Raw genomic sequence first — 14948 nt, forward strand, 5'->3', positions numbered from 1 at the left:
GAGAGAGAAGGGGTGGGTGAGAGAGAGAAGGGGTGGGTGGGAGAGAGAGAGAGAGACAGAGAGAGAAGGGGTGGGTAGGAGAGAGAGAGAAGGGGTGGGTGGGAGAGAGAGAGAGAGACAGAGAGAGAAGGGGTGGGTAGGAGAGAGAGAGAAGGGGTGGCTGGGAGAGAGAGAGAGAGGGAGAGAAGGGGTGGGTGGGAGAGAGAGAGAGAAAAGGGGTGGGTGGAAGAGAGAGAGAGAGAGAGAGAGAGAGAGAGAGAGAAGGGGTGGGGGAAGAGAGAGAGAGAGAGAGAGAGAGAGAGGAGGGGTGGGAGAGAGAGAGAGAGGGAGGGAGAGAGAGAGGGAGGGAGAGAGAGAGAAAAGGGTGGGTGGAAGAGAGAGCGAGAGAGAGGGAGGGAGAGAGAGAGAAAAGGGGTGGGTGGAAGAGAGAGAGAGGGAGAGAGAGAGAGAGGAGGGGTGGGAGAGAGAGAGAAAAGGGGTGGTTGGAAGGGAGAGAGAGAAGGGGTGGGAGAGAGAGAGAAAGGGGGTGGGTGGAAGAGAGAGAGAGGGAGAGGGAGAGAGAGAGAGAGAGAGAGAGAGAGAGAGAGAAGGGGTGGGAGAGAGAGAGAGAGAGAGAAGGGGTGGGTGAGAGAGAGAGGGAAGGGTTGGGTGAGAGAGAGAGAGAAGGGGTGGGTGGGAGAGAGAGAGAGAAAAGGGGTGGGTGGGAGAGAGAGAGAGAGAGAGAGAGAGAGAAGGGATGGGTGGGAGAGAGAGAGAGAGAGAGCAGAAGGGATTATTCAGATGTTCTGTCCTGTATTTTCTAAATCCAGATTAATTGGTTTAATAATATATTCCAGGATTGTGCATGCCGTTGTTGATGGGGAGTGTAATTATGTTGTTATCTGTGTGTCTGTCTTTCTGGGGTTATGAAACCTGATTAGCAACCCGGAAAGCAGGCTGAATCCCGTGTGAAGGGTCTTTAATGCCCCAGAGAGGAAGAGAGGAGAGACAACCTCCTCCCTCAGTACTTTAAATAGGCCATGACTAGTGGGAGTCGGGGGAAGGCAATAAACACATTCGGTAACAAACAGTTACCAAATCCCTAAAACTCATATTTATCAATGTTTTTTATGAATGACAAAAATTGACCCACCCCCCTCCAGACGTGGCTAGCGATGTGTTGATATGGAAACAGAGAGAAGCAAAGAGACGAGGGAGCAGAAGTGTAGTAGAGTGTGAAAATGGACTCAGAGAGAGCTACAGAGAATCTCTATAGCAGCTGCACTGGTTATGCCCACCACGTCAAACAGTCTGGCGTTACACACACACCTAGGCTGGTTAGAGAGCAAAGCTGTGATGGTCCCCAGGGCCCAGCCCATCGCAGCATGTCTCCCTCCCAGACCTCTCTCTCTCTCTCTCCCCTCACTAACTTTCCCTCCCTCCCTCCCTCCCTCCCTCCCTCCCTCCCGTCTCTCTTCATCTAGTCTGTCTCTCACTCTCTCCTCCTCTTTCGCTTTCCCTCTCTTCTGTTCCATCTCCTCCACCTAATCCACCCCTCTTTGTCTCTCCTCTAGCTACCTCTCTCCCCCCCCCCCCCCCCCCCCTCTCTCTCAGGCTGAAAACAGATTGGAGGCTGTTGAAGGAAGGGAGGCCTTGGAATGCTGTGTTTCACATGCAACACACACACACACACACACACATTATCAGGTGTCTGCAGCAGAACAGAACAGAACAGAAAGAGCGTCAGATTAGCTTCTTAAGGAGGCAGATCTGAATAACAAATGGATTTGCAATAGGAATGTGTTTGTTAATACACGGCTTTGCAACATAATGATAATATGTTTGATTCAATTTCCTTCTCTAGACCCTGGTGAAGGTTGTAGCACGTTTTCAGGTGTTCTGCTCGCTGGGGCGTTCTGTTTGTGTGGAACACATCATTCGGAACGAGGCCCAACTGCAATCCGACATGATGGAGAAATCTTGTACGCAGTTTGCACCAGGTGGTCGAACTGTGACAAGTTGAAAACCATTTCAGTTATTTGAAACCCCATTTGAGTTGACAGAAACCCCCATCTATTACTTATTCAACTAGGCCATGACAGGAAATCAGAACATCTAAAGACTGTGTATGTCTGCTGTAGAAATGAATGACTGACATATTAACACTAGTGACTTGGTAGATATTGATCGGCGGTGTAATTGAGACAATTGAAAACAGTCCTGTAGAAATGAATAACTGAACATCCTAAGAATACTTCCAGAACTAACAGAATGTCCTTTTACAGACAGTGAGTCAGTAGATATGGTCTGCCAGACAGTGAGTCAGTAGATATGGTCTGCCAGACAGTGAGTCAGTAGATATGGTCTGCCAGACAGTGAGTCAATAGATATTGTCTGCCAGACAGTGAGTCAGTAGATCTGGTCTGCCAGACAGTGAGTCAGTAGATATGGTCTGCCAGACAGTGAGTCAGTAGATATTGTCTGCCAGACAGTGAGTCAGTAGATATTGTCTGCCAGACAGTGAGTCAGTAGATATGGTCTGCCAGACAGTGAGTCAGTAGATATTGTCTGCCAGACAGTGAGTCAGTAGATATTGCCTGCCAGACAGTGAGTCAGTAGATATGGTCTGCCAGACAGTGAGTCAGTAGATATGGTCTGCCAGACAGTGAGTCAGTAGATATGGTCTGCCAGACAGTGAGTCAGTAGATATGGTCTGCCAGACAGTGAGTCAGTAGATATTGTCTGCCAGACAGTGAGTCAGTAGATATTGTTTGCTAGACAGTGAGTCAGTAGATATTGTCTGCCAGACAGTGAGTCAGTAGATATGGTCTGCCAGACAGTGAGTCAGTAGATATTGTCTGCCAGACAGTGAGTCAGTAGATATTGTCTGCCAGACAGTGAGTCAGTAGATATTGTCTGCCAGACAGTGAGTCAGTAGATATGGTCTGCCAGACAGTGAGTCAGTAGATATTGTCTGCCAGACAGTGAGTCAGTAGATATTGTCTGCCAGACAGTGAGTCAGTAGATATGGTCTGCCAGACAGTGAGTCAGTAGATATGGTCTGCCAGACAGTGAGTCAGTAGATATGGTCTGCCAGACAGTGAGTCAGTAGATATGGTCTGCCAGACAGTGAGTCAGTAGATATGGTCTGCCAGACAGTGAGTCAGTAGATATTGTCTGCCAGACAGTGAGTCAGTAGATATTGTTTGCTAGACAGTGAGTCAGTAGATATTGTCTGCCAGACAGTGAGTCAGTAGATATGGTCTGCCAGACAGTGAGTCAGTAGATATTGTCTGCCAGACAGTGAGTCAGTAGATATTGTCTGCCAGACAGTGAGTCAGTAGATATTGTCTGCCAGACAGTGAGTCAGTAGATATGGTCTGCCAGACAGTGAGTCAGTAGATATTGTCTGCCAGACAGTGAGTCAGTAGATATTGTCTGCCAGACAGTGAGTCAGTAGATATGGTCTGCCAGACAGTGAGTCAGTAGATATGGTCTGCCAGACAGTGAATCAGTAGATATTGTCTGCCAGACAGTGAGTCAGTTGATATTGTCTGCCAGACGGTGAGTCAGGACATATTGTCTGCCAGACAGTGGGTCAGTAGATATTGTTTGCCAGACAGTGAGTCAGTAGATATGGTCTGCCAGAGAGTGAGTCAGTAGATATGGTCTGCCAGAGAGTGGGTCAGTAGATATGGTCTGCCAGACAGTGAGTCAGTAGATATTGTTTGCCAGACAGTGAGTCAGTAGATATTGTCTGCCAGACAGTGAGTCAGTAGATATTGTTTGCCAGACAGTGAGTCAGTAGATATGGTCTGCCAGACAGTGAGTCAGTAGATATGGTCTGCCAGAGAGTGAGTCAGTAGATATGGTCTGCCAGAGAGTGGGTCAGTAGATATGGTCTGCCAGACAGTGAGTCAGTAGATATTGTCTGCCAGACAGTGAGTCAGTAGATATGGTCTGCCAGACAGTGAGTCAGTAGATATGGTCTGCCAGACAGTGAGTCAGTAGATATTGTTTGCCAGACAGTGAGTCAGTAGATATTGTCTGCCAGACAGTGAGTCAGTAGATATTGTTTGCCAGACAGTGAGTCAGTAGATATTGTCTGCCAGACAGTGAGTCAGTAGATATTGTCTGCCAGACAGTGAGTCAGTAGATATTGTCTGCCAGACAGTGAGTCAGTAGATATGGTCTGCCAGACAGTGAGTCAGTAGATATGGTCTGCCAGACAGTGAGTCAATAGATATTGTCTGCCAGACAGTGAGTCAGTAGATCTGGTCTGCCAGACAGTGAGTCAGTAGATATGGTCTGCCAGACAGTGAGTCAGTAGATATTGTCTGCCAGACAGTGAGTCAGTAGATATTGTCTGCCAGACAGTGAGTCAGTAGATATGGTCTGCCAGACAGTGAGTCAGTAGATATTGTCTGCCAGACAGTGAGTCAGTAGATATTGCCTGCCAGACAGTGAGTCAGTAGATATGGTCTGCCAGACAGTGAGTCAGTAGATATGGTCTGCCAGACAGTGAGTCAGTAGATATGGTCTGCCAGACAGTGAGTCAGTAGATATGGTCTGCCAGACAGTGAGTCAGTAGATATTGTCTGCCAGACAGTGAGTCAGTAGATATTGTTTGCTAGACAGTGAGTCAGTAGATATTGTCTGCCAGACAGTGAGTCAGTAGATATGGTCTGCCAGACAGTGAGTCAGTAGATATTGTCTGCCAGACAGTGAGTCAGTAGATATTGTCTGCCAGACAGTGAGTCAGTAGATATTGTCTGCCAGACAGTGAGTCAGTAGATATGGTCTGCCAGACAGTGAGTCAGTAGATATTGTCTGCCAGACAGTGAGTCAGTAGATATTGTCTGCCAGACAGTGAGTCAGTAGATATGGTCTGCCAGACAGTGAGTCAGTAGATATGGTCTGCCAGACAGTGAGTCAGTAGATATGGTCTGCCAGACAGTGAGTCAGTAGATATGGTCTGCCAGACAGTGAGTCAGTAGATATGGTCTGCCAGACAGTGAGTCAGTAGATATTGTCTGCCAGACAGTGAGTCAGTAGATATTGTTTGCTAGACAGTGAGTCAGTAGATATTGTCTGCCAGACAGTGAGTCAGTAGATATGGTCTGCCAGACAGTGAGTCAGTAGATATTGTCTGCCAGACAGTGAGTCAGTAGATATTGTCTGCCAGACAGTGAGTCAGTAGATATTGTCTGCCAGACAGTGAGTCAGTAGATATGGTCTGCCAGACAGTGAGTCAGTAGATATTGTCTGCCAGACAGTGAGTCAGTAGATATTGTCTGCCAGACAGTGAGTCAGTAGATATGGTCTGCCAGACAGTGAGTCAGTAGATATGGTCTGCCAGACAGTGAATCAGTAGATATTGTCTGCCAGACAGTGAGTCAGTCGATATTGTCTGCCAGACGGTGAGTCAGGACATATTGTCTGCCAGACAGTGGGTCAGTAGATATTGTTTGCCAGACAGTGAGTCAGTAGATATGGTCTGCCAGAGAGTGAGTCAGTAGATATGGTCTGCCAGAGAGTGGGTCAGTAGATATGGTCTGCCAGACAGTGAGTCAGTAGATATTGTTTGCCAGACAGTGAGTCAGTAGATATTGTCTGCCAGACAGTGAGTCAGTAGATATTGTTTGCCAGACAGTGAGTCAGTAGATATGGTCTGCCAGACAGTGAGTCAGTAGATATGGTCTGCCAGAGAGTGAGTCAGTAGATATGGTCTGCCAGAGAGTGGGTCAGTAGATATGGTCTGCCAGACAGTGAGTCAGTAGATATTGTCTGCCAGACAGTGAGTCAGTAGATATGGTCTGCCAGACAGTGAGTCAGTAGATATGGTCTGCCAGACAGTGAGTCAGTAGATATTGTTTGCCAGACAGTGAGTCAGTAGATATTGTCTGCCAGACAGTGAGTCAGTAGATATTGTTTGCCAGACAGTGAGTCAGTAGATATTGTCTGCCAGACAGTGAGTCAGTAGATATTGTCTGCCAGACAGTGAGTCAGTAGATATTGTCTGCCAGACAGTGAGTCAGTAGATATTGTCTGCCAGACAGTGAGTCAGCATATACTGTATTGTCTGCCAGACAGTGGGTCAGATATTGTCTACATTTGGACCAGGGCCAATAGGAATATAGTGTCATTTGGACCAGGGCCAATAGGAATAGAGTGCAGATTGAGCCTCCTCAGAACAGCACCAGAATAGAAGACAACTGCTGAGCATGTATTATTCAGTGAAGATCCTGAAATTGTAGTTTTGGGGCAATGTGAGCTTAACCAGTCTAACCAGCGAAACCAGTCTAACCAGCATAACCAGTCTAATTAGTCAAACCAGTGAAACCAGTCTAACCAGCATAACCTCGTACCCATGTTTATTTATGTATGTACGTATTTAGTGTTTGGAGCGTGTTAAGTGGACTTATATTAAAAGACTCCATTTACACTCTGTTTGACTCTCCTGCGCCTGACTTCCCTGCCACCTGTACACACGACTCTGACAACAAGAGACATCACATTAAACAGATATCAAAAGCCTTCTCTTGCTCTAAAGAGACCAGTCCGAAGTTCACATGAGAAACTCTCGACAAGTCCAACATGTCCCTGATTTAAGAACAAAGAGTCCAGATGGGACTTCAGTCTGTTAGCGAGGACCTCGGCAAATATCTTGTAGTCCGCACAGAGTAATGCCACAGGCCTCCAGTTTCTTAAGGTCACACAGGTCCCCATTTTTGGACAGGAGAGTCAGAGCCGCCCGACGGCAGCTCATCGGCAACTCTCCTACCACGACGCATTCACGCAACACACAAAAAAAGTCCAGTCAAATTATTTCCCAGAATTTGTATAAAACTCCGCTGGGAGTCCGTCGACCCTCGGTGCACGGCCGGGGGACATCTGGGTTACGGCCTCTGCCAGTTCATGGGACAACAGGGGAAAGTCCATTTCATCTCTCTGTGCCAGAGAGAGCTTAAGGAGTTCTGAAAACAAAACCCGAGCACACAGTTCTGCCCTATAAAACACAGTATAAAACTCCACAGTCCGCTCCCGCATCTCCCCCACCACAGAGGTCGCCCGCCCATCAGACAGCCGTAGACAATGCCCTTGGCTTCACCACTCTGTTTTTCCAAACCAAAGAAGAAGGAGCTGGGAGCATCCATCTCCTTGAGCATGGAGAACCCAGCTCTTACAAGTGCTCCCTTTGCTTTAACCTGGAAAAAACTGCCCAGGTTCCTATGTAGTTCAGCTAAATTAGCCTGGAGGCCTACATTGCCTTGCCCCACCATCTCTACCTCCATCTCACTAATACTACGCTCTAGTTCCCCCAATATTCTCCTAGCCTCTGAGGAGGAGAGAGCTGTATTCTGTTGACAGAAAACTTCTAACTTTCCCCACAGCCCACCATTGACTCAGAAACTCATACAACCCCTCTTCGCTGCTCCCACCTTTCCCAAAAAGTCTGGAAACCTGAGCAAAAAGTGGTACCTTGTAAGAGCTTTACATTAAACTTAAAGAAAATAAGTAAGGACACAGCCCTTCATCCGGCCTCTCAACTACAACTACAAAACCCTCGCAGCATGCACACACACAGAGAGAGAAAGAGAGAGAGAGAGAGAGAGAGAGAGAGAGAGAGAGAGAGAGAGAGAGAGAGAGAGAGAGAGAAAATACATATACATAATATGACATTTGTAATGTCTTTATTCTTTTGGAACTTCTGTGAGTGTAATGTTGAGTGTATTATCTACTTCACTTGCTTTGGCAATGTTAACATATGTTTCCCATGCTAATAAAGCTGCCTTGAATTGAATTGAGAGAATCTTTGCTGGCTAATAGCAGGAGAGGAGGGTACACATTGTTGTCTGAGGTCTGTTTCATTATGGAGATTTTCACTGCAGTGTCTTTCCAATCTTCATCCCTCCATTAATCCTCCCTCCATCCCTGGCTCAAACACTGAGGTCTGATTAAATCAGGAGCCAGATTGGCTTTCCGCCTGCTGCTTCGAGACCATGTCTCACCCTTCTTCTCTTCCTGTCTCCCTCTCTCTGTATCTCCTCTCTATCTCTGTATCTCCCCTTCTCTTTCTCTCTCTGTTTCCCCCCTCTCTCTCTCTGTTTCTCCCCTCTCTCTCTCTGTTTCTCCCCCCTCTCTCTGTCCCCCCCTCTCTCTGTTTCTCCTCCCCCTCCCTCTGTCCCCCCCTCTCTGTTTCTCCTCCCCCTCCCTCCCCCTCTCTGTTTCTCCTCCCCCTCCCTCTGTTCTCCCCTCTCTCTGTTTCTCCTCCCCCTCCCTCTGTTCTCCCCTCTCTCTGTTTCTCCCCCCTCTCCCTCTGTTTCTCCCCCCTCTCTCTCTCTGTTTCTCCCCTCTCTCTCTGTTTCTCCCCCGCTCTCTCTGTTTCTCTCCCCTCTCTCTCTGTTTCTCCCCCCTCTCTCTCTGTTTCTCCCCTCTCTCTCTCTGTTTCTACCCCCTCTCTCTCTGTTTTTCCCCCCCTCTCTCTGTTTCTCCCCTCTCTCTCTGTTTCTCCCCCCTCTCTCTGTTTCTCTCCCCTCTCTCTCTGTTTCTCCCCTCTCTCTCTCTGTTTCTCCCCTCTCTCTCTGTTTCTCCCCTCTCTCTCTGTTTCTCCCCCCTCTCTCTGTTTCTCTCCCCTCTCTCTCTGTTTCTCCCCTCTCTCTCTCTGTTTCTCCCCCCTCTCTCTGTTTCTCCTCCCCCTCCCTCTGTCCCCCCCTCTCTGTTTCTCCTCCCCCTCCCTCTGCCCCCCCCTCTCTGTTTCTCCTCCCCCTCCCTCTGTTCTCCCCTCTCTCTGTTTCTCCTCCCCCTCCCTCTGTTCTCCCCTCTCTCTGTTTCTCCCCCCTCTCCCTCTGTTTCTCCCCCCTCTCTCTCTCTGTTTCTCCCCTCTCTCTCTGTTTCTCCCCCGCTCTCTCTGTTTCTCTCCCCTCTCTCTCTGTTTCTCCCCCCTCTCTCTCTGTTTCTCCCCTCTCTCTCTCTGTTTCTACCCCCTCTCTCTCTGTTTCTCCCCCCTCTCTCTCTGTTTCTCCCCTCTCTCTTTGTTTCTCCCCCCTCTCTCTGTTTCTCTCCCCTCTCTCTCTGTTTCTCCCCTCTCTCTCTGTTTCTCCCCTCTCTCTCTCTGTTTCTCCCCCCGCTCTCTCTGTTTCTCTCCCCTCTCTCTCTGTTTCTCCCCCCTCTCTCTCTGTTTCTCCCCCCCTCTCCCTCTGTACTCCCCCACCCCTCTCTCTGTCTGTACTCCCCCACCCCTCTCTCTGTCTGTACTCCCCCACCCCTCTCTCTCTGTACTCCCCCACCCCTCTCTCTGTCTGTACTCCCCCACCCCTCTCTCTCTGTAGTCCCCCACCCTTCTCTCTCTGTTTCTCTCCCCTCTTTCCCTCTGTTTCCCACCCCTCTCTCTCTGTTTCTACCCCCTCTCTCTCTCTCTGTCCCCCCCCCTCTATCTCTGTTTCTCCCCCTCTCTCTCTGTTTCTCCCCCTCTCTCTGTTTCTCTCCCCTCTCTCTCTGTTTCTCCCCTCTCTCTCTGTTTCTCCCCCCTCTCTCTCTGTTTCTCTCCCCTCTCTCTCTCTGTTTCTCCCCTCTCTCTCTGTTTCTCCCCCCTCTCTCTCTGTTTCTCTCCCCGCTCTCTCTGTACTCCCCCACCCCTCTCTCTGTCTGTACTCCCCCACCCCCCTCTCTCTGTACTCCCCCACTCCCTCTCTCTCTGTTTCTCCCCCCTGTCTCTCTCTGTATCTCCCCCCTCCTCTTCCTCCCATACTGGAGCCAGTATGATATATTTATCTGTCTAATGGGTTGGACTGTGATGTGATCCTCTCTAGGGGTTGGTTGCTGGAGCTAATCAAAACACAACCCTCTATAGCCACTCAGTAACACCACTCTCTAGAGCCACTCAGTAACACCACTCTCTATAGCCACTCAGTAACACACACTCTCTAGAGCCACTCAGTAACACCACTCTCTATAGCCACTCAGTAACACCACTCTCTATAGCCACTCAGTAACACCACTCTCTATAGCCACTCAGTAACACCACTCTCTATAGCCACTCAGTAACACCACTCTCTATAGCCACTCAGTAACACACACTCTCTAGAGCCACTCAGTAACACCACTCTCTATAGCCACTCAGTAACACCACTCTCTATAGCCACTCAGTAACACCACTCTCTATAGCCACTCAGTAACACCACTCTCTATAGCCACTCAGTAACACCACTCTCTAGAGCCACTCAGTAACACCACTCTCTATAGCCACTCAGTAACACACACTCTCTAGAGCCACTCAGTAACACCACTCTCTATAGCCATTCAGTAACACCACTCTCTAGAGCCACTCAGTAACACCACTCTCTAGAGCCATTCAGTAACACCACTCTCTATAGCCACTCAGGAACACACACTCTCTCAATTAAGCTCTTAATACACACTCGGAATACACTAAAGACACTCAAACACACACTCTCAATACACACCAAAGCGCACAATCTGAAACATACTCTCAATAACAAACCCTCAGAAACACACATGCAATGTCAATAATCAGGTCCTAATGGCCTGGTACTCAGGGCTCTACTGTTCCTCCATCAGGTCCTAATGGCCTGGTACTCAGGGCTCTATTGTCCTTCCATCAGGTCCTAATGGCCTGGTACTCAGGGCTCTATTGTTCCTCCATCAGGTCCTAATGGTCTGGTACTCAGGGCTCTATTGTTCCTCCATCAGGTCCTAATGGTCTGGTACTCAGGGCTCTATTGTTCCTCCATCAGGTCCCAATGGTCTGGTACTCAGGGCTCTATTGTTCCTCCATCAGGTCCTAATGGTCTGGTACTCAGGGCTCTATTGTTCCTCCATCAGGTCCTAATGGTCTGGTACTCAGGGCTCTATTGTTCCTCCATCAGGTCCTAATGGTCTGGTACTCAGGGCTCTATTGTTCCTCCATCAGGTCCTAATGACCTGGTACTCAGGGCTCTATTGTTCCTCCATCAGGTCCTAATGGCCTGGTACTCAGGGCTCTATTGTTCCTCCATCAGGTCCTAATGGTCTGGTACTCAGGGCTCTATTGTCCCTCCATCAGGTCCTAATGGTCTGGTACTCAGGGCTCTATTGTCCCTCCATCAGGTCCTAATGGTCTGGTACTCAGGGCTCTATTGTCCCTCCATCAGGTCCTAATGGTCTGGTACTCAGGGCTCTATTGTCCCTCCATCAGGTCCTAATGGTCTGGTACTCAGGGCTCTATTGTCCCTCCATCAGGTCCTAATGGTCTGGTACTCAGGGCTCTATTGTCCCTCCATCAGGTCCTAATGGTCTGGTACTCAGGGCTCTATTGTTCCTCCATCAGGTCCTAATGGTCTGGTACTCAGGGCTCTATTGTTCCTCCATCAGGTCCTAATGGTCTGGTACTCAGGGCTCTATTGTTCCTCCATCAGGTCCTAATGGTCTGGTACTCAGGGCTCTATTGTTCCTCCATCAGGTCCTAATGGCCTGGTACTCAGGGCTCTACTGTCCCTCCATCAGGTGCTAATGGCCTGGTACTCAGGGCTCTATTGTTCCTCCATCAGGTCCTAATGGTCTGGTACTCAGGGCTCTATTGTCCCTCCATCAGGTCCTAATGGTCTGGTACTCAGGGCTCTATTGTTCCTCCATCAGGTCCTAATGGTCTGGTACTCAGGGCTCTATTGTTCCTCCATCAGGTCCTAATGGTCTGGTACTCAGGGCTCTATTGTCCCTCCATCAGGTCCTAATGGTCTGGTACTCAGGGCTCTATTGTCCCTCCATCAGGTCCTAATGGTCTGGTACTCAGGGCTCTATTGTTCCTCCATCAGGTCCTAATGGTCTGGTACTCAGGGCTCTATTGTCCCTCTAACCACTCTGACATAAATGCAATCAAAAATCACATCAAAACAGTATCATGCTTTTAAAACTCACCTCACTGTGATCGATACACGTGAAGAAAGAAGTTCAACAACAGGTTGAAACTGAGTGGGGAAAACGTGGTTGATGTGGATGTTGTTTCAAAGCCAAACACAACGAAACAGCTACGTAGATTGAAGATGTTTTTTGGTACATGATTGGTCTAGCTAGCCTCTACTCCAAGATTCTAGGAGTTGCTTTTGAGTGATGACTGTATTGCTATGTATACTGGATGGGCTGGTTACCTGATGCTACGCTCTACTTTTAGTTTATTTTTGGACCATTTTAATTGTAAACGATCACAGTAAGGCACTTAACTGTTACCCAGAAATGATTTGATATTGAATTAAAATGGCTGCAGTGGACCTTTAAAGGATGGGTCATCATAGTGAGACACACACACACACACACACACACACACACACACAGTCACAGTTGAGACGCTTCCAGAGTCAGAGACCGTGTAAAGGGCTGTGTGTCTCTGTGTTTGTTATGATGTATTGACCGACTCTGGGTCTCTGTGTACGTGTCTGTGTGTTTCTGTGTGTGTTTCTGTGTTTCTGTGTGTGCGTGGGTGATGTATTGACTGACTCTGTGTCTGTGTGGGTCTTGGCTTCACAGGGGAAGTCCTATGTGTTTGACCGGGTGTTCCCCACCAACACAACACAGGAACAGGTGTACAACACCTGCGCCAAGCAGATAGTCAAAGGTGAGTGCCAGCCTCTCTCTCTCTCTCTCTCTCTGTCTCGCTCTCTCTCTCTCCCTCTTTCTCTCGCTCTCTCACTCTCTCTCGCTCTCTCTCTCTCGCTCTCTCTCGCTCTCTCGCGCTCTCTCTCGCTCTCTCGCTCGCTCTCTCTCGCTCTCTCTCGCTCTCTCTCGCTCTCTCTCTCTCTTGCTCTCTCTCTCTCTCTCTCTCGTACCAGTCAAAGGTTTGGACACACCTACTCATTCAAGGGTTTTTCTTAATTTTTGCTATTTTCTACATTGTAGAATAATAGTGAAGACATCAAAACTATGAAATAACACATATGGAATCATGTAGTTACCAAAATAGTGTTTAAAAAATGATCTCAATTGGGTTGAGGTCGGGTAATTGTGGAGGTCAGGTCATCTGATGCAGCACTCCATCAATCTCCTTCTTGGTCAAATATCCCTTACACAGCCTGGAGGTGTGTTGGGTCATTGTCCTGTTGAAACACAAATATTAGTCCCACTAAGTGCAAACCAGATGGGATGATGTATCGCTGCAGAATGCGGTTGTAGCCATGCTGGTTAACAGTGTGCAAAGCTGTCATCTGTGCCTTTGATTCTAAATAATTCACTGACAGTGTCACCAGCAAAGCATCCCCACACCATCACACCTCCTCCTCCATGCTTCACGGTGGGAACCACACATGCGGAGATAATCCGTTCACCTACTCTGCGTCTCATACAGACACGGCGGTTGGAACCAAAAATCTCAAAGTTGGACTCATCAGACAAAAGGACAGATTTCCACCAGTCTAATGTCCATTGCTTGTGTTTCTTGGCCTAAGCGAGTCTCTTCTTCTTATTGGTGTCCTTTAGTAGTGGTTGCTTTGCAGCAATTCGACCATGAAGGCCTGATTCACGCAGTCTCCTCTGAACAGTTGATGTTGAGATGTGTCTGTGACTTGAACTCTGTGAAGCATTTATTTGGGCTGCAATTTCTGAGGCTGGTAACTCTAATGAACTTATCCTCTGCAGCAGAGGTAACTCTGGGTCTTCCATTCCTGTGGCGGTCCTCATGAGAGCCAGTTTCATCATAGCTCTTGATGGTTTTTGTGTCTGCACTTGAAGAAACTTTTAAAGTTCTTGAAATGTTCCATGTTGACTGACCTTCATGTCTTAAAGTAATGATGGTCTGTCGTTTCTCTTTGCTTATTTGAGCTGTTAATATGGACTCGGTCTTTTACCAAATAGGGCTATCTTCTGTATACACCCCCTACCTTCTAACAACACATCTGATTGGCTCAAAGGCATTAAGATGGAAAGAAATTCCACTATTTAACTTTTAACAAGGCACACCTGTTAATTGAAATGCATTCCAGGTGAATACTTCATGAAGCTGGTTGAGAGAATGCCAAGAGTGTTCGAAGCTGTCATCAAGGCAAAGGGTGGCTACTTTGAAGAATCTCAAATATAACATATATTTTGAATTGTTTAAAACTTTTTTATATGATTCCATATGTGTTATTTTCATAGTTTTGGTGTCTTGATGTTTTGATGTCTTCCACAATTTACGAGTTGGTGTGTCCAAACTTTTGACTGATACTGTATATGTTTCCAACATACCTAAACATGTGCCAAGAAGATAGCCTAGTCAAAGGGGAGGAGCCACTTATCACCACCATACCCCAGAGCAGCCGTAGCTGACAGAGCAGCCGTAGCTTACAGAGCAGCCGTAGCTGACAGAACAGCTGGTAGCTTCACTTTGATTCTAGTAGTAGTTTGGGCCTGATAAAAAAAGAACCCAAAAGCAATCATGTGCACGCTTATCTTGAATGAAATATGAAGGCTTGTAAATGAGATATGGGCTCCCTCGAGCTCTACTATCTTGCTCCTCTCTCTCTCTCTCTCTCTCTCACACACATTCTGCTACATTCAAAGATATTGCAGATTTCAATCCAGTGGTCTAACATGTCTGTCTGTGATTGAGTCTAGGACAGATAGATGGCTGGACGAGGAAGATAACAGCACAGCCAGAACATAGAGAGCATGAGGGAACAGAGAGAAACAACAGAGACACCCAATGAGAACCCAACCAGAGGTAGCGAGTAACAACAGAGACACCCAATGAGAACCCAGCCAGAGGTAGCGAGTAACAACAGAGACACCCAATGAGAACCCAGCCAGAGGTAGAGAGTAACAACAGAGACACCCAATGAGAACCCAGCCAGAGGTAGAGAGTAACAACAGAGACACCCAATGAGAACCCAGCCAGAGGTAGCGAGTAACAACAGAGACACCCAATGAGAACCAAGCCAGAGGTAGAGAGACCCTAATGGGTCTCTGTAATCTGGGGGAAATATGTATCTCTGATAGGGTCA

At 47.9% G+C, this 14948-nt stretch overlaps 1 protein-coding gene across 1 annotated transcript in view; it reads left to right on the plus strand.

The window, feature by feature from the left end:
• LOC118940507 (kinesin heavy chain) overlaps positions 1–14948 on the plus strand; it is a 173794-nt gene that overhangs the window by 45828 nt on the left and 113018 nt on the right. Inside the window, exon 2 of the mRNA XM_090204319.1 lies at positions 12502–12589. Coding sequence (XP_090060445.1) covers positions 12502–12589 — 88 coding nt within the window. The remainder of the gene's footprint in view (positions 1–12501; positions 12590–14948) is intronic.

Source organism: Oncorhynchus mykiss, chromosome 17 (genome assembly GCF_057628025.1).
Source record: "Oncorhynchus mykiss isolate SJ-2025 chromosome 17, ASM5762802v1, whole genome shotgun sequence".
In the NCBI taxonomy this organism is placed as follows: Eukaryota; Metazoa; Chordata; class Actinopteri; order Salmoniformes; family Salmonidae; genus Oncorhynchus; species Oncorhynchus mykiss.